The 24359-nt window shown below is 39.2% G+C and overlaps 1 protein-coding gene across 1 annotated transcript in view; it reads left to right on the forward strand.

Annotated features, from left to right (window-relative positions):
- Nucleotides 1-24359, forward strand: part of EML6 (EMAP like 6) — a 253524-nt gene that overhangs the window by 152590 nt on the left and 76575 nt on the right. The window contains exons 13-16 of the mRNA XM_021672860.2: nt 2674-2792; nt 5124-5310; nt 7645-7750; nt 15279-15372. Coding sequence (XP_021528535.2) covers nt 2674-2792; nt 5124-5310; nt 7645-7750; nt 15279-15372 — 506 coding nt within the window. The remainder of the gene's footprint in view (nt 1-2673; nt 2793-5123; nt 5311-7644; nt 7751-15278; nt 15373-24359) is intronic.

Genomic DNA, 24359 nt, shown 5'->3' on the forward strand with positions numbered 1-24359 from the left:
CAGGCCAATATCCATGATGAACATAGATGCAAAAATCTTCAATAAAATACTGGCAAGCCGATTGCAACAGCACATCAAAAAGCTTATCCACCATGATCAAGTAGGATTCATCCCGGGGATGCAAGGCTGGTTCAATATACGCAAGTCTATAAATGTAATTCACCACATAAACAGAACCAAAGACAAAAACCACATGATTATCTCAATTGATGCAGAGAAGGCCTTCGACAAAATTCAACAGCCCTTTATGCTAAAAACTCTCAATAAACTAGGTATCGACGGAACGTACCTCAAAATAATAAAAGCTATTTATGACAAACCAACAGCCAATATCATACTGAATGGGCAAAAACTGGAAGCATTCCCTTTGAAATCGGGCACTAGACAAGGATGCCCTCTCTCACCACTCCTGTTCAATATAGTACTGGAAGTTCTAGCCAGAGCAATCAGACAAGAAAAAGAAATAAAGGGTATTCAATTAGGAAAGGAGGAAGTCAAATTGTCTCTATTTGCAGATGACATGATTGTATATCTAGAAGACCCTATCATCTCAGCCCAAAATCTCCTGAAACTGATAAGCAACTTCAGCAAAGTCTCAGGATACAAAATCAATGTGCAAAAATCACAAGCATTCCTATACACCAATAATAGACTTAAAGAGAGCCAAATCAAGAACGAACTGCCATTCACAATTGCTACAAAGAGAATAAAATACCTAGGAATACAACTAACAAGGAATGTAAAGGACCTCTTCAAGGAGAACTACAAACCACTGCTCAACGAAATAAGAGAGGACACAAACAGATGGAGAAACATTCCATGTTCATGGTTAGGAAGAATTAATATCGTGAAAATGGCCATACTGCCCAAAGTAATTTACAGATTCAACGCTATCCCCATCAAGCTACCAATGACCTTCTTCACAGAACTGGAAAAAACCACCTTAAACTTTATATGGAACCAAAAGAGAGCCCGCATAGCCAAGTCAATTCTAAGCAAAAAGAACAAAGCAGGAGGCATCACACTACCGGACTTCAAACTCTACTACAAGGCTACGGTAATCAAAACAGCATGGTACTGGTACCAAAACAGAGATATAGACCAATGGAACAGAACAGAGGCATCGGAGGCGACACAACATATCTACAACCACCCGATCTTTGACAAACCTGATAAAAACAAGCAATGGGGAAAGGATTCCCTGTTCAATAAGTGGTGTTGGGAAAACTGGCTAACCATATGCAGAAAGCAGAAACTCGACCCCTTCCTGACACCTTACACTAAAATTGACTCCAGATGGATTAAAGACTTAAACATAAGGCCTAACACCATAAAAACACTAGAAGGAAACCTAGGCAAAACCATTCAGGACATAGGCGTAGGCAAGGACTTTATGACCAAAACACCAAAAGCATTGGCAACAAAAGCCAAAATAGACAAATGGGACCTAATCAAACTCCACAGCTTCTGCACGGCAAAAGAAACAGTCAATAGAGTGAATCGGCAACCAACAGAATGGGAAAAAATTTTTGCAGCCTACCCATCTGACAAAGGGCTGATATCCAGAATTTACAACGAGCTAAAAAAGATTTACAAGAAAAAAACAAACAAGCCCATTCAAAAATGGGCGAAGGATATGAACAGATACTTTACAAAAGAAGACATACAAGAGGCCAACAAACATATGAAAAAATGCTCATCATCACTGGTCATTAGAGAAATGCAAATCAAAACTACATTGAGATACCATCTCACACCAGTTAGAATGGCGATCATTAAAAAATCTGGAGAAAATAGATGCTGGAGAGGATGTGGAGAAATAGGAACACTTTTACACTGTTGGTGGGAGTGTAAATTAGTTCAACCACTGTGGAAAACAGTGTGGCGATTCCTCAAGGACCTAGAAATAGAAATTCCATTTGACCCAGCAATCCCATTACTGGGCATATATCCAAAGGATTATAAATCGTTCTACTATAAGGACACATGCACACGAATGTTCATTGCAGCACAGTTTACAATAGCAAAGACCTGGAACCAGCCCAAATGCCCATCGATGATAGACTGGACAGGAAAAATGTGGCACATATACACCATGGAATATTATGCAGCCATTAAAAATGAGGAGTTTGCGTCCTTTGTAGGGACATGGATGAACCTGGAAACCATCATTCTCAGCAAACTGACACAAGAACACAAAACCAAACACCACATGTTCACACTCATAGGTGGGTGTTGAACAAGGAGAACACATGGACACAGGGAGGGGAGCACTGTACACGGGGGTCTGTTGTGGGGGAGTGGGGGGGACAGCGGGGAGGGGAGTTGGGGAGGGATAGCATGGGGAGAAATGCCAGATATGGGTGAGGGGGAGGGAGGCAGCAAATCACACTGCCATGAATGCACCTATGCAACAACTTTGCATGTTTTTCACATGTACCCCAAAACCTAAAATGCAATAAAAAAAAAAAATAAAAAAAAATAAAAAAAAAAAAATAAAAATATTTCATATTAGTTTTGTTCATTAAGAAAAAGTAATATTCAGTCTTATGTCTTATGTTTTCCAAAACATTGTACTGAAGCAATTAAAGATTTTATAAGAATGCCAAGATACTGATGTTTGTGGAACCTGATGAAAGGCACCTCACCCAGATGTTTCTGTTGTACTTTAAGGTTTACAAAGAAGATCTACCTCAGCTAAAGCAACAAAGTAAAGAGAAAAACCACGTAGTGCCCTTCGTCAAACGAGAAAAGGCTCCCGAGGACAGCTTGAAACTCCAATTCATACACGGGTGGGTGGTCTGTCATGGGCGCCCGTGCGTGTTCCTCTCTCTCTGCCTGGCTGTCACCAGCGTTAGCACCAGGCTTAAGGGGTCCCCTCTCCTCAGTGTCATCCTCCTTCAGGCTACCTCTTTTCTGCAATGTGTACTTGTACCTGTGGTTGCTTTTTAAAGTATGACTCTCAGTCCAGTTTTCTCGTTGATGTTCTGTGGCCATCACAATGTGATTGTCTCTAGATTTCTCAGACTCCATGTGATTCCATGACATCAAAACTGCTGCTCATTGCTGCTGTATTTTTTTCTCATCACCATCTTCACTTCCTCTTTCTCCTTTCCTCTAATCCCCTGCTCTGTTCGCTGGCACCACCATAGGACAGCATTTTCTTCAAATATTTTTTGCACATGTGCCCAAAATAACTTTGAATTTTGTAAAATTATATTCACCCTTGCATATTTTAAGTAGACAACTAAAACTTTTTAGTGTAACTTTAAATGATTGAGGAGACTATATCTGTATTATGAATACATCAGTCCTTTAAGTGGATGCAAAGGAAACTAAATGCCTAAATATTTGATTCTCACTATTATCAACTTAAAAAATATGTGTGGCAAAACACAGCAGCTTACCCCTGTAATCCCAGCACTTTGGGAGGCCGAGGCAGGTGGATCACTTGAGCCCAGGAGCTCTAGACCAGCCTGGGCAACATGGTAAAGTCTCATCTCTACAAAACCTAGCCAGATGTAGTGACATGCACCTCTAGTCCCAGCTACCTGGGAGGCTGAGGTCAGGGAATCGCCTGAGAGGGGAAGGTCTAGGCTACAGTGAGCCACGATCTTGCCAGTACACTCCAGCCTGGGTAACAGAGGGAGACTCTCTCTCAAAAGGCGAAAAAAAATACATGAACAAATCCTTCTGTAACATGAGGATATTTTACATCATTCATATTTCTACTTAAGCTCCTATCTCCATTCTAATTTTTCCATAAAATTTTACCCTAACATAATGTTTTTATGCTTGAGAGTTCTTTGTCACTATATCATACCCTCTGCAAGAAAAAAAAAATTATTTTCTGGGATCTTAAGACTCTACCTCAGCCCGATACAGTATCCACTAGCCACACGCATGGCCACCGAGCACTTAAAATACAGCTATTTTGAGAAAAGATGTGCTGTGTGTGTAAAATGCACACCAATTTTGAAGACTTACTATGAAAAGAGGAATATAAAATATCTTAGAAGCTTTTATATTGATTACATGTTGACATAGTAATGTCTTAGATATGTGCTGGATTTAAAAATGTTACTCAAATAAATTTCGTTTCATTTTTTTCTAATGTGGCAACTAACAAATTTTTAATTACTTAGGATCGTGTTATTTTTCTATTAGATAGTGCTGCTCCATTAACCATTTCTTTGATTGAATTATAATCATTAGTAAAAATTGACTAAATCAACATAAATATATTACTAATTGTGACATACAATTATTAAGCACAGAAAACTTTTATTGGAAATTATTTTAATACAGTGGATTGGTTTTCAATTGCAAAATTGGTGCATGTATATTACTTATTGTTAGAATGTAGTAAAATTAAGTATTGAGTCTATTCCCAGTTTGCATTTTTTTTATAGATGTAAGCACTAAGAAAGTTTATTCTCTTTAAAGTAGGTAAGAGTGGAGGCCATTTTATCATAGTGATTTTACTCAATTCTTCAAACTCCTATGATAGGCCAAAAAAGTCATATTTGATTTTGATATATCACAAAATGATGATCTTCCAGCTGATAATTCCATTAAGTCTCTGTACAATTTTGTTGAAAGCAAAGAATTGGAAATCCCTTGATTTGCAGGATTTCTTAGCCAGTCATTAGAGTTGTTTTCTTTGGACATCCTTGCTTGTATTTTGAATTCTTCCTTTGTTTTGGTGTCCCTGAAAGGGTCTATGCTCCAGAATAATACACCGTAGTAGGATTTCAGATGTAGGAGAGGAAAGGCTTTCTACAGTGGGAGTAAGATGTTTATGAGAGGGAGATTGGGAAGGGAATACATGAACCTCATCACAGATGTGTTCTCAGATGATCATTTTTAAGAAAAGGTGCACACAATAGCTGAGGATTTGGGAACAGCTTCTGTTACAATGGTCAGTGCCCATGTGCCTCTTTGAGTCATCTCATGGCCTCAGACAGCCACATATCCTCATTTAAACATTGCTGTCCTATGTGACACCTGGGGTTCCACTTGTACGTGTTCACGCCCATACGTTAGCCTTGCGTCTGACAGCTTCTGCTCCATGTGTTTGCTGTTTGTTCAACCACTGTGCATTTCTCGGACCTGTGCTTTAGTTATAGAGGCTACGACTGTAGAAACAATCTGTTCTACACACAAGCTGGAGAAGTAGTCTACCACATTGCTGCAGTTGCTGTCGTGTATAACCGGCAGCAGCACTCCCAGAGGCTGTACCTGGGGCACGATGATGACATTCTCAGCCTGACCATCCATCCAGTCAAGGACTATGTGGCCACTGGGCAGGTACGTATCGCCTGTAAAACTGGGGCCTAGCCAAAAAGAGAATTTTTAAACCAGTTTACATATTAGAAATTCAAGAAATACTTGGTAGAAATAAACATGAGATAGGAAGGTGGAGGTTGAGTGAACATTGGATCATTCCATGATGATGGCAGAATCAAAGCGTTCTAGCGCTACTGGGAGACCTCTGAGGAGTTCTTTTCCTGGAATGATGAGATACATGAATAGGACCAGCTAAAACTAAAATAGTGCAAGTTTTGTCAAGGAGTAGCTTTTTATATTTCCTCACTGTGTGCCCAGGACTTAGTATATCCTAGGTACTCAATAAATATTAGCTGGGCGCAGTGGCTCATTCCTATAATCCCAAGACTTTGGGAGGCTGAGGCAGGCAGATCAGGAGGTCAGGAGTTTGAGACCAGCCTGGCCAACATGGTGAAACCCTGTCTCTACTGAAAATACAAAAATTAGCTGGGTATGATGGCATACACCTGTACTCCCAGCTACTAGGGAGACTGAAGCAGAAAAATCACTTTAACCTGGGGGGCTGGGCGGAGGTTGCACTTGAGCCAAGATCGTACCACTGCACTCCAGCCTGGTGACAGAGCAAGACTCTGTCTCAAAAAAAAAAAAAAAAAAAAAAAAAATACACACACACACACACACACACACACATATATAGAATGAACCATTTAAAAATACTATAACATCTAGAGTATAATTATTTTTGTAAGACTTAAAACCATCAGAATTTTGACTAATTTATATTTTAACCTTATAAAAACACTTTGAATTTTTTCTGAACTTTTTTTGAAATGCCTAAACCTTAGATTGAGTCTGTAATTGAAAAAGCTGCTATAAACAGGGACCCTTTACAATCATTTGGGGGTGGAAAGAGAAAAGTAATAGTTAATTTATTAAACAAAGACTGTTTAACTTGGATGTATTACCTTGCTGGCTAAAGAGTAATATTGTCAAAAGTATTTTTAGTTTTTTCTTTTCCTCAAATGTATAGATTATATTTTTGTTCAGTTTCTTTTATCATGAGCATTTAATTGCAGATAATACTTAACTGATATTGACTACCTAAGTGGCAAATTCTTAGAAGAAATTCTTGGTATAATGTCAGGTTAACATGAAACAAACCCTTTTTCCTGAAACTTGACATGCAGATGGTAAAGCCTTTGAACAGAGTTCAAAACCTGGGGTTCATGAAATCCATGAAAGAAAATGAGAGCATGAGGGGAGTCAACCCCTAAAAAGCGGTATTTTGGGGGAAAAGGGATCTATAGCTTTTAAACTGTTTTTAAAAGGGTTCTAATACTCTGAAGGGTAAGGGCCTGCCATTGGTTTATACATGAATTTGCTGGCCCTCCAACTGAAAATTAGAGACCTGTTGTGTTAGCTGATGTTGTTAGGTTTTACAAGTAATTTATCATTGCTTTGCTTTTTCACTTACCCTTATTTTTTTGTTTGTCTTATAAACAGACGGTGCTTGATTCATGTGTATTTAATAGCCCTTTTTTTTAAAAGTAAAAGCCAGACATTGGTTTTTTACATAAACCCCTGAGGAGATACTGCACTCAATCCTGTATTTGATGGAAGGTATACCAGTGGCAAACAGTATTCCAGCAGCCACCTGCAGGAGACTGAGCCTCCACAGACCTCTAGGAGTGGCCTGATGCTGCTCAGTTATGCCTATAGCTTTATCTCCCATTTTTTCTGTTAAAGTTATCATACCCAGCAGGTTTCTCCCCACTGCATATTACAAGTGAGAAAACCACTGTACTATTACAATTTTCTTCATTGTTGGGGATTAGTGTGTTAGAAGCTTGTATCCCTGCAAAGATAATCCACCTTAATGAAAGATAGTTATGCCATGAAAATGTTATTTCCCAGGGGCAGAAGGGGGGACGAGGCCTCCTTCTGGTGGGTAGCATAATTGAGAATGGGTAAAATAACTCTGGATAGCATCAAGGTACAGATGACTTCCTGGACTGAGAAGCAGAATCTTGTGTCAAACTGAGAAGGCAGGAGAGGGAATGGTAGAAGTAATGGACGAAAACAAGGCACAGTGGACATTTGAATTAGCCTTCAATGCCCAGCATCAGGTTAGGCTCTGCTGGAACTCCACCTGACGGCCAAGACAAGCCTCCTAGAGACACAATGTCACAGTTTCCTCATCTCAAAAATGAATGAGTTGTACCAGATGATTTCCTAGGCTCCTCCTAGTCTCCAAATGGGTTTATCTTGGTTTCTGAGCAGTGTTTGACTCTAAGTAACAAAATCATTGTTAGTGTAACTTATTAGTAGTTAATAACACTCATCCTCTTATTTAAGGTTGGAAGAGATGCTGCTATTCATGTGTGGGACACACAAACTCTAAAATGTTTGTCACTATTGAAAGGCCAACATCAGAGAGGCGTGTGTGCACTTGATTTTTCAGGTAAGGCCCAGAGTCATTGACAGATGGTTCTACATTTAGAGAGAGAGCGTGTGAGAAACAGACAGAGAGAGAGAGAGAGAGAGTGTGTGTGTGTGTGTGTGTGTGTGTGTGTATACTTAAACATCCTCTCACTTAGTTGTTCTGTTTCTATTGAAGTGCACGCTCTTTGTATGCCAGCTACCTACTCTTAGACTGGGAATCGTACGTGGGAATACCTCACCAAAAAATGTGGCCTTTAGATTATACATCCCTTCCCATCTTCCTCATTTCCTCTCTCCCAAGTCATTACCCAGAGCTCACACTGTGTTCTGTATTTGCTTGAGTAATTTGAAATCCAGAGCAGCTGTTGCTGTTGATTTAGTTGCAAATGTCTGGCAGTGACTCAGAACATCAATTTCATCTCTCCAAATAAGTGGGAGCACATCACTTCTGATTTAAAATACAAAGCACTTGAGAGAAGGCTGCATTCTCTGCAGAGGGCCACTTGACAACATTGGCATTTGGGAAGTAAGTTTTATGTTGAAAAAACAGAAATGACATTTTCATCTCCTTAATTTCAAATTTGAACATAGTCTCATAAAAAATAACTGATGAAAATGATTTTCTTTAGAGTAAGTTTTCTTTAAGCTAGCATTTGAGAATAAGGGCCTATCACAAAAAGTATTTCTACATAGAAATTTTTATTTTCAACTATAGAAATTAGATCAATAGGGAAAAAATTCTAAACTTTCTACAGAAAGCTGATTTTGTAATTTTTTTCCTAAATTTTATTCAAGTGCTTAGTAAGTATAACATGTATACTATTAGTTATTAAATTCCATGACTCCACAAGCCTGAGCTCTCTCCCCTCTTCCTTCCTCACCCTGTTCAAGCCCTAACTCCCTCTCATCTGTGCCACGGTAGTCATGCTAGTCTCTGATGCCATCCCCACTTCCTCAGTCCATCCTACCCTCTTCTGGAGTTTTCCAAAAGCATAGTTACCATTGCCACTACATGGATTCCCCTTGGTTGGCTGACTCAGTGTGTAGCCTTTGGGACATCCATGGCCTCCCATGATCTGGCCTTAACCTTCCTCGCAGCATTTTTCACCTCCCACCCCCCAGCCCATTAATGCTCCTTTACATCTGTCTAACTGTGGATGTCTGACTCCTTTACATCTGTCTTGCCCTTCTTTTGTCTGTGTTCTTTGCTCATGCTGTTCTCATGTGTCTTTTCAAGTCCTACCATCCTTTAAGGTCAAGTTGGAAGTTTTCTCTTTCAACTTCACAGGGAGAAATAACCTGTCCTTTTTTCTGCATCCCTTAGCCCTTTGTTGTCATTGCTCTTGTGGCACTCATCAGAGTCCGTGTGGCATGTAGTATTTGTGTCAGCATCTCCATACGTTTCACACACAGTAACCACTTGGCAGCAGAGCCCGTCTCTCTCCTCCCCACTACACATACCAGACTGCTGTGGAGATAGAAGCTACTGAAAAAAGTGAATGACTAAATGAACAAATGAGGTTCTGCTTAATGCACTTTGTCTTGCCTTTCCCTATTGCTACGAGAATTTTACATTATAAGCCACGTTTGAGTGAAAACTACCTTCATTGCCTGACCAGTGCAACATGGGGCAGTTTTTAGTTTTTGTAACATGCCTGTTCTCACATACTACAAACTACTCTACAAATCTGAGCTGCTGTATCATTGTTAGAAGTTATTCAGTGCCTTCAGTGACTATTAAATTAGTAACAATCAAGGCTAAACAGCTCAGACTTTGGTGACGGGAGATAGGAGAAGGCATAAGTATTGAGGGAGAGAGAATGACTCCTCATACCACATGCCAGTTTAATAACACACTCAGTATTTCACTCAATAAACAGTGAATACAAAGTCCAAACTCCGAGAAGTTTGATGGACATGCAGTTTTAAAATAGGTGTGCAGTAAAACCTAACAGGAAACTGTAATTTTAGTTCAAATACATTTGTATTTCAAAGATGTGGATGAATTTCTTCTGCTTTTTGTTCTCCATAGTTGCACTCCTCAGTGGTCAAACTGCCTTTTTCCTAAAATTAATTTTGCTAGAAGACACATATGTCTATACTTAAGTAATGATATTAATAAGTTTGCTTTAGAAGAGTGGTGAAATGCCTGTTAAAGTAGCAAAAATGAATAACAAGAGCTAAATGTTTTACACGATTATGGGGAATCCAATATATTCATACTTTTGGCAGCACTGAAAATTGTCTCAATTTTAGCAAACAATCTGGCTTATTATAATAAAGCCGTAATTCAAAATGACAAGTACCAAGACTGCATTTTATGCACATTTCAATGTATCAAGATAAAAAGAAAAAATTCAACTCAAAACACTATCACTGATTGCAAATGAAAATATGCACATGTGTATCAGCATATAATCAAGTGGCAGGAAATTTAGAGTAATATAGAATTTAATCATTAGGTTATTTTTTTCTATAGAGTTGATTAATTTTCTGTTTTTAAAAATCAAAATAATTAGTTTGTGTTATTTAAATACGTTTGAAGGAAGAGATTAACAGATCAAAGACATTAATTATGAGATGAGTTGGTAGTAATAAGCTGGTACCTAGTAATGTGGTCTCTGCATTTCAGATAGCTAACATTTCTTCCAGGCTTATTAGTTTTATAGAAGAAAGAATATGAAATAAAGTGAGCTTAGAAACCTTTTTTCCATGAGGCAGCCCTTAGATCATTGCCTGGGTAGAGAAGTCAGATACTCTGGAGGAGCTGAGGAGTTTGATTCTGTAACTGCTTCTAATTCCCATCTTGGGCACATAAATTCCCAAATGTGAAATATTTTGTGCATAAGAAGCGTATTTCAGTATTTTACCAATACAGTCACCATTCTCCAGATAACGATCACGGGGAAAGAGCCCGTTTTTCAGCAAATGTGTTGTTTTTGATTATGAAAATTCACCTTTTTGTCTTACAGGTTAAGTAGGATGTCAGAATATAAATGGTAGAAAGGGATCTGATAGTTTTAGAAAGTACTGAGGACTTCCTAAAAAGTGGTGGTGCGACCTGAGGTGACTCCTGAAAGTGTGAGCTGAGGCCTCTTTGGTTTAATTTCTATTGATAAAATAGAAAATTTAGTCTGTGTTATAAGAATATAATTTGAGTCTTAAACCCCTGCACCACTTTATATTGCTGAGAATGGAGATCCTGAAGTTTGGTAGGGTGGCCTGAGTAAAAGTCAACAGTGGCCGATCCCAAGGCAGAACCCAGGTCCACTGCGAGAGTCACCAGACCTGGGTTTGTCAGCAGGCAGGAGGCATGCCAGGAGTTCTCCTCGGGTGTCAGGCCACCTCCTGCCCCTTTCCTTTGCCAGTGCTAGTGTGAATGCAGGGTCACACTCATCAGTTATGATTTAGCTAGTGCTCCTGTGTGCCTCAGTCAGTACTGCTGTCGCTGCCCAGCTCTTAGGAGTCAGCTCATTTTGGAGGTTTTGTGGACACCTACTGATAGTGTGCTTGTTTCTTGGAAAATAAATTGTCCTGAAAATATAAAGCAAGCAAACAATGTGAAAGCCAGGCAACAAATAAGCAGAGTTATGTGTGAGGATTTAGATGACTTGCCACTTTGCAAAAGCAAACAAAAGACATTTCTTAGGACAGAATTTGTAACTGTGGGCTACATGGACAAGAAAGAATGAATTTACCTCAGTTGAGAACCTGTTTTAACTCAGTATTTATTACTGTCTTGGGAAAGGGGAACCATTTTTGTTGTGTGCTTGCAGTGAGGAAAGTGCTTCCACATGAATAGGAAACCAGATTAGAAATAGAAAAGGTCAACCACATAAATATTTTCTAGCCTAAATATCAACCATATAATTTTTTAAAGACCTTCATGGAATAATACCAATTTCCATATGGGCACATCTAAGACTTAACTTGATTTCATTGTGCTCAGTAGAAAACCTATGCATTTTTGATGAACCCTGAATAGAGGGGCCAACTTACAGTTATCTGAATAAAACCTTTATTTATCCTTTACTGTTGACATTAAGTGCCTTCGAATTATTTATGGACTGTGTCACAAACATCCATAATTGATGCTGTGACTGGAAAGATGTGACAGGACATTACCTAAGACTAAAAACATGGCTAAAAATAAAAAACTCCAACTAACTGGTCGGAAAGTAGATTTCCAAAGCTAAGACCAAGCCTTACCTTACAGGGAAAGTGAAACTGAGAAAGGGTAAAAAGGTATAGCCAATTTTATTTCCAGACTGTGTGGTATATACAGCTCACACCCTCAGAACTTGGGGAAAAGTCACCATCACAAAGGAGAGGTGATTGTTGAGGCACCTCTGGGTTTGCACTGCTGCTTCCATTGCTCTCCATAAGCAGAATACCTTTTTTGTTGTAGGAAGATAGTGTAACGGGATAAGCTGACAGGGTCTTGCAGAAATTCTCCTAAAATCAAAGCTCACCTCCTACCTCCTACCTCCCTCAAAATTCAGCTTACCCTTAGGTCTTCTTCAGATGATGTAAAACTTTATTATTTTAAATGTATTGGTGCTTGCATTCCAAGAAAAACATATTATTGTAATATAGCTACACAGATTTCAAAAGAAAACATGAAATATAGTCAATGAATGCAACAAAAGACACTGAATATTTGTGCCGTGTTTTTGAAATGAATGATTAAATTTTAAAAAAATTGTTTATAATTGACACATAATTGCACGTATTTGTGGGGTAGAATGTGACATTTCAGTACAAGTATATATTGTGTAATGATATAATCAGAGTAGCCATCACATCCATCACCTCAAACATTATCTTTTCTTTGTGGTGATAATATTCAAGATCTTTTAGCTATTTTGAAATATACGATACATTATTAGCTATATTCACCTTAATATGTAATATAACACCAAAACTTACTCTTTCTAATTGTAACTTTGTACTCACTGACTCTTTAGTCATCATCAAAAAAAATTTTTTTTTTTTTTGAAACAGGATCTCATTCTGTCTCCTAGGCTGGAGTGCAGTGGCATGATTACGGCTCACTGCAGCCTGGACCTCCTAAGCTCAGTGGATCCTCCCACCTCAGCCTTTTAAGTAGCTGGGGCTACAGAGGCACACCACCATGCCTGGCTAATTTTTTTTTGTTGTTTTTTTTTGTAGAGACTGGGTTTCCTCGTGTTGCCCAGGCTGATCTCCTACTCCTGGGCTCAAGGGATTCACCTGTCTCAACCTCCCAAAGTGTTAGGATTACAGATGTGAGCCACTTCACCTGGCCAAATCTTTATACGTATTTAACATCGTACATTCTATTTCCATTTATGCCATCCATAGGCACATTCCATCTTTATCTTCCTCTTCATCATCAGTGTCACCAGTATCATCAATGTTCACTGAAAGCTTGATCAGTGTGAGGCTTACAAAGGAAATGTAAGATTATTATAAGCCCTAAAAGAGCTTATGATCTTAAAAAAGGAGAGAGAAAACACCAATAAAAATAAAATCAAATGCAGAGGCATGCCAATGTAGAAACAACCAGACCATATCAAGAGATAGGGAAAAAGTAATGTTGGTAATGAATAGGAAGACATTACCAGCTCCTTCTCCTAAATGCATAAGGAGGGACCTCGCCCAGTTTAAAGCATGGTGACATTTAAGCCTAAGAGGATATCATTAGTTGTGATTTGAAAGACATAGTGTGGTTATAATAATCACCTGGTGGTGATTTAGCTCTTCGGGAAAGTGTTAATGTCTTTGTCTAATACTACAGCCTAGTAGCTTGAAAGGGTCAGGTAACTTTCAAATTCTTGCCTCATACTTAGTAGTGGTGGAGGGTTGGGGAGGATTTGGTTTGTTAAGACAGACTTTTCCTTTCTCTGACTCTCCTTCATCCAGAAAAGGAGGAGGAGGCAACCATTTCCAGTTGGTTGGAGGAGGGTCTCTTGCACAAGCAAGGGCCCTCAAAGCGTGGTTATTGGTTAGCATTTGAGATCGGGCTGCCAGATGTAGCCAATAAAATTATAGGAGGTTCAATTAAATTTGAGTTTTAGGTAAATAGTTTTTGTCATAAGTATATTCCATGCAAAATAAGGATAAATATGTAATATACATATAAATATTGCATGGGAAGTACTTGTACTAAGAAATTAATTATTGCTTACTTGAAATTCCAATTTAACAAGATTTTCTATATTTTACCCGACAACCCTAATTTGGGGTCTACTGCAGATCTGCCTTTGAAAATATCAGTGGAGACCTCCGAGTGGATGGGCAGACCTGGAAGAAGGAATTTATCACAGATCTGTGTTGCTTTGCCCTCATGGCTGGCCCTTGGTAGTCAGAGAAGAGAGCTGATATATTGATGCAGGATGAGCTTGATCACTCGTCTCCTAGCAACCGCACAGCTAGTGGAAGGGGGACTGCTGACCCACAGATGCGTCTGTGTTGAATCTAGCCTTGCGAGAAGGCAGCAAAGGGGAAAGGCTTACTGACTCTACCTCTTCTTTTATCTTGAAGGAAAAAAGATAAATTAACTGTTTTTATTTGAAATTTAATTGTACATTCACTATATTTTTAAAACAATTTTGGGGAAAATAACCTAAATGTCCAAATTATAGTAATCATGGATAATTATTATTCTCTTAGAGAAATAAATTGCCCTAGAAATGTAAAGGAGACAAGTGATGTGAAAACTAGACAGTAAATAAGCATTTATACATAGGGATTTAATCTATTCTTGCTACTTTTCTAAATAATTATAAGTAATATTTAATATTAAAGGAAAATGTTCATGATATAATAGATGAAAGATTAGATAATAGCCTGTTCAGTATGATTCTGGTTCTGTTTTTTCTAAGCACGTTTATGTGAATACTGGTAGTATATATATCAAATGTAGGCCTAGAAATTTGGAAGATTTAAAAATTTTCTTCATATATTCTAAACTTACTATAACAATGGCACTATATTTAAAATAGGAAGCATAAAATTTTTTAAATGTAAAATCATCTTTTGAAAGAGTTTTTGAAGTTCAATTTAGTTTCTATCATGTTCCTGACTTGGAGGGTTAACTGAACCCAGTTTTTAGAGCTGAAAATGGATTTGGGGTCCACAAAGCAAGTGGCACTTCAAGTAAATGTCATGAGATTTGTTTGTCACAAAATAGACAAAGTTTTTGTAGCTTACCTGAGAGTCTCCCTCTAGCCCTGTGTCTCAGAATGTCGTCAGGTCGGCAATCGACGTCGGCAGCCCATTGTTAGGAAGCTTGACTCTTACTAGTTGTGCGTTGCATTCAGTGAGGTCCCTCAGCATGTGATGCTTGTAATGTATTAAAACATGTTTATAGAGTACAGTGTGATGTTTCAGTGCATGTATACATTGTATAATCAAGTCAGGGCGGTATCACATCCATCACCTCAAACATTTACCAATTCATAAGGTCAATTTCTTAAGGTCAATTACTTATTCCTCTTTACAGTATATGAAATGTTTTGATTTTTCAAGGAAGAAATTTTGACATTTGTGTTGTTTTCATACAGCTGATGGAAAATGTCTGGTGTCGGTTGGTTTAGACGATTTTCACAGTATTGTATTTTGGGACTGGAAAAAGGGAGAAAAGATAGCCACAACAAGGTAAGAAGCTGCTGGTATCTTATGGCATCCTGCTGATATCATGGTTCAGTAAAGGTCAATAGTTTTCATTTTCTAGTAAGATTTCATCTTCAAACTCAGCTGAAATTCACATAGAAAGCTTAGCAACTAAGTGAAAAAAATATTCCAATATTTCATGGTGCCAAATCTGACTTCGAGCAGGTAATGTTTGTTTCACTGAATCAGAAAATTCCTAAATCTTCTGCAGAGAGTTGTTCACCACTTCGTTTTGAGTGATCTGTGTAATCTGTGTCAAAGCACTTCAGCAATAGAAAAGCAGCTTTTCTCAAGCTGGTGCCTTGCCCCTTGTTTTTCCTCTGTCTTAGCATCTGGTGAAAGATTGTCAGTGTCACCAGAGTCAGAAGCACCATTTGTCATGAGTCTGCAGCATGCTGGAAAGGAAGCCCCACCGTGTGCATCTGCCACTTGCTTTCAAAGCAGGCAAATTGTTTCCCTAATCTCCCGTCTTATAAATAGATTTTTTGAGACCAACTGCTGTTTATAGACCACCTGTCCTCCCTTACCCCAGCCTTCCTGCCTGCTGAATCAGCGCTAAGTCTGAACATGACTTTTCACTCCTACTTGCATTGAGCTCAGCTGTTTGCCCAACCCTGATCAGGGGTCAAAATAGTTGGCAACCAAGGCCCAGCAATACAATTTGTTGCCCAGGCGTGTTATCACTGTACCTTCCTGCTCGTTCTTTCCTGTATTCATGATGTCCTTTCTATCTTGCAATATAAAATCGTTTTGAAGTTAATGGCCTTGAACCCCAATATTCGCTTTTTAAATTAATATTTTCCTCTACAATATTAAATAGGAAGAAAAGTTTTGTGGCAATTTAATGAATGAAGATTTATAAACTGCTAGAGACCCGGAGGAGCAGCAGATGGAGGCTTGAGGACTCCAGCTGACCATCTTAGGAAAAAAAGAGAAACTTTTCTGATGACTGCTGTTGAGATTGAATTCTTGGAAACAAATGGCAGCTCATAAATCTCCCTGCTCAAGTGGTTTTTCTTTTGGTCTGTCTTTCTAGTGTGAGGTACTACTCCCTTTTAGTACTCAGATTCAGCTTCTCATCAGAACTGTTTCCCTCCTAGACTAAAATACAGAATTTAAGTTTAATATTTCGGATAACATACCATCTGCCTTTCCAGATAATTTCAGGGAAAGCACATTTCTGCATTTCAAAAGCAATAGAAATGCAATTTTCCTGCTAGAAAACCCTTTAGCTGTGGGTGGCTCACCAGTTTTATGCCAGAAATATTAATAGAAATGGAAGAAAGAAATATTTAATATTAAAAAGTATATATTTTATGTACTTGGTGGGTAGTGTTACTATTTCTATTTAATTAACACAACGTTGACTTAACACCGTTATGTTAATAACACAATTTATATTTGGAATTACTCCCAAGCCTTATGACATTCCCAAAACAGGACATCTGCAGAAGTAACCAGGAGAACATTTTGGATTGACATTAACCAGTGCTGTTTCCAAGGAGGAATATCAAGGATTATTAAAGTTCTTTGGAAGAATACTAGATTTTACAATAAGTAAAAAGTTACATAAATATCTATTTGTGTAATATTAACAATGATATATATTTAAATAAATACATAAGAAATTAGACAAAACTTCTACTTGTTTCCTTAAGTTAGAGTGCTTAAGTATATAGAAACTTTTAAAAACTGGAGGCCGGGCATGGTGGCTCACGTCCGTAATCCCAGCACTTTGGGAGGCCAAGGCAGGCAGATCATGAGGTCAAGAGATCGAGACCATCCTGGCCAACATGGTGAAACCCTGTCTCTACTAAAAATACAAAAATTAGCCAGGTGTGGTGGCGGGCTCCTGTAATCCCTGCTACTTGGGAGGCTGAGGCAGGAGAATTGGTTGAACCAGGGAGGCAGAGGTTGCAGTGAGCCAAGATCGCACCACTGCACTCTAGCCGGGCAACAGAGCGAGACTCTGTCTCAAAAAAAAAAAAAAAAAAAAGAAAGAAACTTTAAAAACAGGGGCGTGAAATAGAAGTGACAAAGAAGTAATCCTTAACAGAATGGTACCTTGCTTTTTCAGGGTCATCTAAGCTCCCAAAAGGGCCTAATTCACAGAGAAGCTGATTCAGTCCTACCCCTCACTTTGCACTTCTGTGTCTCAATCACTGCCAGCCGCACTTATAGAGCAAGGCTGAACAATAAACCTGCTTCTGGCTGGCTGTGCTGTTTTGGCAATGGTTATTGTTCTCCAGCACTCATTGCCCAGGAGGTGAAGTTTCCCCAAAGAGGAGGTGCATGGCTGGTAGCTGTAGTGGCATCGCCAGCTGTGCTGCTGGTGGCCATGCTGACGTGTGTGAGCTGCACAACAGGGCTCTCAAAAGTTGCTCCTCCCCCAATTTATGAGAATATTTTAAATGAACCTACTCTTAGCAGCTCACAGAAACCAGAGAAATTTAGAATTGGACCATAGAGATCTTATTTACAAGACACGATTCTCTAGATATTGTTGACAAGAGCTCTATGAGACTGGATCCAATCTATTCGAACAATTTCCCTGCATCTTTGTTAATTTTCATGAGTGATATTGGTTACCTTCATTACAAATTAATTTTTCAGTCATTTTTTTTCCTAAAGATCATTCCAATTTTAGTCTAATGTACAAGTAGCCCATTTAAGAACCAAGACTGATTCCTTACAGGAGTAGTTACATGACCTAACATCACTGTAAATCAGGGCAGAATAATGCGACAATTAATCAGGTATGTCTGTGCTTCTTTATTCAGACTTGTGTTTCTCTGGTAATGTGACTAGGGGAACAATGACTAATTACAGACACGGTTCGTCTCAGAATTTGAACAGGAGGGATCTTGGACAAAAAAGAATTATCAACAAGAATACTTCAAGTGCTAATCTGAAATAGTTTTCCTGCTAGAAAGCTTAGGGTGAAACCGTAGGCTCGCATACGGCAGGTGTATCAAACTTCAAGTAAGCACTTCTGTATTAGCTTCGTCACTTGATCTATTTCAGGTCCCTACCCTACATACATTTCATGGCCATGATAGAACCTCCCACATACCATCTAGGCCCCTTTTCTTTTTCACTTGCTTTTTAAAAATAACACGTATTCTTTTCTCTGTTTTTACAAATAATATATGATCATTATAGAAAAATTAGAAAGCAGAGAAAAGCACTAAGAAAAGGAAAACCATTTTTAATTCCACTACCCAGATGTAGCCATGGTTGACATTTGAGCATACATCTTTTAGTATATATTTTTCTGTTATTTGTATTCACTTTTATTTATATGCGGAGTATTGTGCATATGCTCTATAACTGGCTTTTTTTACTCACTAATACGTCATCTCACTGTGTGCTAATTTGTTACCTGTCTTCTATATTATTCTATATTTTGAGCCAGTTTAAATTTTTTTTGGAGATAGAATATATAGCAAACATTCATCAGTCGTCCTGCTAAAGGCTACTGCCACAGAAAGGGAGAACAAAATCACACACAGCACTGGGCCTCTATGCAAACACGGGAGTTTTGAACGGACAATATGGAAACCAGGTCACCCAATGTGCAGTTGCCCTTGGCCTCTAGAAAAGGCTCCTTCCTTTGTGCTTGCTGATAGGGTTTATGTGACCCTATGTGGTGAATTGCTTGTGAAGGGGGCATGAGGAATCATCCAGTATTAGGACGGCAGCACAGTGTCTAAGTTCTTATTCTCTCCATCTAAGATCTGACAAACTTTGCATTTTGTTTTGCTTACACATACACACATGCACATGCACACACACCCTTACCTGGAACTTCCCTACAAATTTAACAAGTGTGTAAGAGAAAAATGACAGATGTATGCAGTGTGTTCTTTATTTAGATATTGATGTTAGCTAAACATTTACATGCCATTGTTAGCCACTTTATAACTAGCTACAACAGAAATGACACTGGTGTTTTTATGATATAGAGTAGGACAACAAGAACTCTCACCCAAACTCAAAGTGCTTTTTCTGTTTTCTCACTCAACAACAATCGACACAGAGGACTTCTGTGACCAAACTTGTGGGGATTTCTCCCCACCAACAAGCAAGCAATTCTGTGACAGATATCAGCTAAGTATTTTCTCTAGTTCCGTTCTATCCCGACACTGTCTACCCGGAGATAGCCTCAGATCCCACAAGTTGAGGGCTCAGTTTCTGAGACTGTGCCCCTCATCCCACCTTGGGTTCAATTAATTGGCTGGAGTGGTTCAGAGAACTCGGACATACTTGCTTCATTTGCCAGGTTATTACAGAGGATATTACAAAGGTTACAGATGAAAAGCTATAGCTTCCATGGCCTTCCTGGGCGTACCATCCTCCAGGGATCTCCTTGTGTTCAGCTATCCAGAAGTTCTCCAAACTCTGTCCTTTGGGGTTTTTATGGAGGCTTCATTACATAGGCATGATTGATTTACTGACCACGGGTGAGCCACTTAACCTTTGATCCCTCTCCCTTCCCTGAGGGTCAGGGATGGGGCTGCAGTCCCAGCCCTCTATTACTGCTTTGGTCTTTGTGGTGATCAACTGCCATCCTGAAGCTACCTCTAGGCTGCAACCATCAGTCAATTATGAGCATACAAGAAGACCTCACTGGAGATCCTGAGAATTTCAAGAGTTGCGTGCCAGATAATGGAGGGAGAAAATCGAAGACCACATACGTATTTTGTAATATCACAATGGCACCAAGAAATTAGGTGGGAACTGAAAAGTTCTCGCAAAAAAGGTTTTTATAAATATTTGACATTGTGTAGATACATGGAAACAAAACAATCTTTTATCTCTAGGAATTGAAATTTGCTATATCTGTTATTTTCATTTTGGTTTTCTCTAGCTTCTCTGAAGTATATATTAATGATTTTGAATCTAGGGGGATTTTCCTCCAATCAAGAAATCGTTGGACTGGGCATGGTGGCTCATGCCTATAATCCCAGCACTTTGGGAGGCCAAGGCAGGTGAATCAGGAGTTGCAGATCAGCCTGGCCAACATGGCGAAACCCTGTCTCTACTAAAAATTGAAAAAATTAGCTGGGCATGGTGGCATGTACCTATAGTCCCAGCTACTTGGGAGGTTGAGGCATGAGACTCACCTGAGCTTGAGAGTCGGAGGTTTCAGTGAGCACAGATTGTGCCACTGTTCTCCAACCTGAGTGACAGAGTAAGAGTCTGCCTCAAAAAAAAAAAAAAAGAAAGAAAGAAAAAAAAGAAAGCCTGGGCACGGTGGCTCACGCCTGTAATCCCAGCACTTTGGGAGGCCAAGGCAGGTGAATCATGAGGTCAGGAGTTCGAGACCAGCCTGGTCAACATGGTGAAACCCTGTCTCTACTAAAAATACAAAAAGTTAGCCAGGTATGGTGGTGCACGCCTGTAATTCCAGCTACTCAGGAGGCTGAGACATGAGAATTGCTTGACCCCAGGAGGTGGGGGTTGCAGTGAGCCGAGATTGTGCCACTGCACTCCAGTCTGGCCAACAAGAATGAAACTCCATCTCCAAAAAAAAACATGATTGGATGCTTAATGTTTTTTATGGTTATTTGGTTCATTTCTTCTCAGTGTTAAACACATTTTGTATTTAGCCCTTTTTCTCCCCTAATTGTTACCAGTATGTCCAGTGATTTGTCCTGACTCTAATGTCCATGTTCACTTTTGATTTTCAAAGAGTCAGAGCCTCAAAGTTCCATCTTTTCACTGCCTGTCATCATAGGGTGTACATTCATGTAGCCATAATGGATCAAGAGACACTCTAGTCTTTTAACTTTTTATTGTGGAAAATTTCAAAGTTACCCAAAAGTAGACTAGCATAACAAACCCTCTGTACCCATCACCCAGCTGCAACAATGATCAACATCCTATACTTTGCACAAATCTTTCCTCCTCCCATTTTAACTTTTTTTTTTCCTTGAGATGGAGTCTCACCCTGTCATCCAGGCTGGAGTGCAGTGACACAATCTCAGCTCACTGCAACCTCCGCCTTCCAGGTTCAAGCAATTCTCCTGCCTCAGCCTCTCAAGTAGCTGGGATTACAGGTGCCCACCACTCTGCCTGGCTAATTTTTGTATTTTTAGTAGAGATGGGGGTTTTATCATGTTGGCCACACTGGTCTTGAACTCCTGACCTCAGGTGATCCACCTGCCTCGGCCTCCCAAAGTGCTGGATTACAGGCGTGAGCCACCACACCCAACCTCTTTCTTTCATCTGTTATCCAGCTTCATCTTTTATATTTAGATCTGGTGGGAATGGAAAATGGTGCAGCCACTTGGAAAACATTAGTCAGTGCCTCAAAATGTTAAACCCAGGGCTTCAACTCCTCCACATTCTGGCCAACACTTGTTATTGTCTGTCATTTTTATTATAGCCACCTTGTGAGAAGTGATATCTCATTATGGTTTTCCTAATAACTAATGATGTTGAGCATGTTTTCATGTGCTGACTGGGTATATTTTCTTTGTAGAATGTCTGTTTAAATACACCGCCCAATTTTAATCAAGTTATTTGTCTTTTTATAGTTTTAATATATTTTGAATACAGGTCCCTTATCAGATATATGATTTGCAAATATTTTCCCCCATGTTCAGTTTTTTTAGGCAGGAATACTTTATAGGTACTTCCTGTCACATCAGAAAAGATAAAATCAGTGGTATACGGGAGAGTAGGGAGGCAGTAGGAATGGTTCTTCCCAGGTGCAAGCAATAGGGGTATATTATCTGTAGAGAATTTTAAAATAACAACTAAAAGCTAGACTGTTTTTATTCTTCCCATTAGCTGGCAATTCTAAGCAATGTTAGTGACGGAATTCCTTCCCGCCAGGGTGGACCACTTCCCCAGCACCACACTGGTGTACGCTACTGCCCAAAACGTCTAGTTGTCCTGCTGTCAGTAATACTCAGCTCAGTTGGTGGTTTCTGGGAGCCCTGGCCTGATCCTTTCATTATGCAGCTCCTCATCAACACATTTTCTAATGGTTGTAGTATCAGCTGACAACCTTGGGCTAAACTGGTTACTTAATTTGGGGTTGAAGGTGGCAGTTTTCTAAATTTATCATTCATCATATTAGCTAGAATTATTAATAAGAATTTTCCCTCGTGAACCGTTTGGTTTCTCTGATGTACATTTCTCACAGGAAGTGATTCTTTAAATGTTAGGGTTGTTAGGTTTTTGTCTATAACTTGTTGATTTTTTTCCCCCAGTTTATCATTCATCCTTTGAGTTTCCTATGGTGTTTTTCATCAAGCAAAAGGTTTCTATTTTTATTTGGTTAAATTCATTAATCTTTTATTGCTTCAAGATTTTCATATTTAGAAAAATACTGCTGATTTTTACATTAAAAAGAAATCACATGTTCTAATGTTCTATGGCTTCATCTTTTACATTTAGGTCTCTAAATAGCTTAGAACGTATCTTAGTATCTGAGGAACAAGTCCAACTTTGTTTTTTCCATATGGCTACCAAGGTGTTCCAAACAGCATTTATTGTTTTCTCATTTTAAATAGATTTTATTTTTTAGAACAGTTTTAGGTTGACAGCAAAATTGAGCAGATAGTGCAGAGAGTTCCCACTACCTCCTACCTCCTCATATGCACAGCCTCCCCCACTGTCACCATCCTGTGCCAGAGTGGTACATTTGTTACAATTCATGAACCTACCATGACACATCATCACCCAAAAATCCACAGTTTATATTAGCATTCACTCTCAGTGTTGTACATCCTACGAGTTTTGACAAAATTATTTGATACATACCTATCAAGATAGTGTTACCAAGCTAGCAATGGGCTTGCAGCCCAAAAAGCACAGAAGCCAATACTATGCCACCAGCTTTTGAGAAAATACTTTATTGCCTCTCTCTCTCTCTCGACCTGGGGGCTGGGGCAGGTTTTATAGGTGGAGGGTAATGAGGCATGATCTGATTGGCTCTTGTAATGTGGTGTTGCCGGGAGACATATGACTGGATAATGCCATGAGATGTGTAGTTCTTAATGTGGTCCCTGTTCCTTGGTCTAAGCACTTAGGTTGCACCCATGGTTGCATGTTTGGTTCATCTGGGCATGATCAGGTTATATAACTGGCAACTTGGGTTCCAGATAACTGAAAAACAACTCACCATCGTATTATATAAAGTTGAACCTGATTGGACTGGTTCTACAGTTACAACAGTATATTCAGAAGACTTTCACTGCCCTAAAAGTTCTTTGTGTTCTGCCTATTTATCCCTTCATCCCTCCCTCCCTTCCCTGTATACTGTGGAAACCACTTTTTTTCTTTTTTTTTGAGATGGAGTCTTGCTCTGTCACCAGGCTTGAGTGCAGTGGCACGATCTCAGCTCACTGTAACCTCTGCCTCCCAGGTTCAAGAGATTCTCCTGCCTCAGCCTCCGAGTAGCTGGGACCACAGGCATGTGCCACCACCCCCCGGCTAATTTTCATATATTTTTAGTAGAAACTGGGTTTTACCACATTGGCCAGGATGGTCTCGATCTCTTCACCTCGTGATCTGCCCGCCTTGACCTCCCAAAGTCCTGGGATTACAGGAATGAGCTACCGCGTCTGGCCTAATTTTTTACTGTCTTCATAGTTTTATCTTTTCCAGAATGTCATATAATTAGAACCATATAATATGTAGTCTTTTCTGATTGGCAGGTTTCACTTAATGATACATATTTACATTTCCTCCATGTCTTTTCATGATATGGTAGTTCATTTCTTTTTAGCACTGAATAATCTCCATTGTCTGGATGTACCTCAGTTTGTTTACCCATTCACCTGCTAAAGGACATCTGTGTTGCTTCCAAGTTTTGACAATTATGGATAAAGCTGCTATAAATATCCACGTGAAGGTTTTTGTGCAGACATAAGTTTTCAGCTAATTCAGGCAAATATCAAGCAATGTAATTGCTGGTTGTATGGTAAGAATATGTTTAGTTTTGTAAGAAACTGCCA

This window comes from Aotus nancymaae, unplaced genomic scaffold (genome assembly GCF_030222135.1).
Source record: "Aotus nancymaae isolate 86718 unplaced genomic scaffold, 86718_ANA_hifiasm-v0.15.2.pri h1tg000057l, whole genome shotgun sequence".
Taxonomy (NCBI): domain Eukaryota; kingdom Metazoa; phylum Chordata; class Mammalia; order Primates; family Aotidae; genus Aotus; species Aotus nancymaae.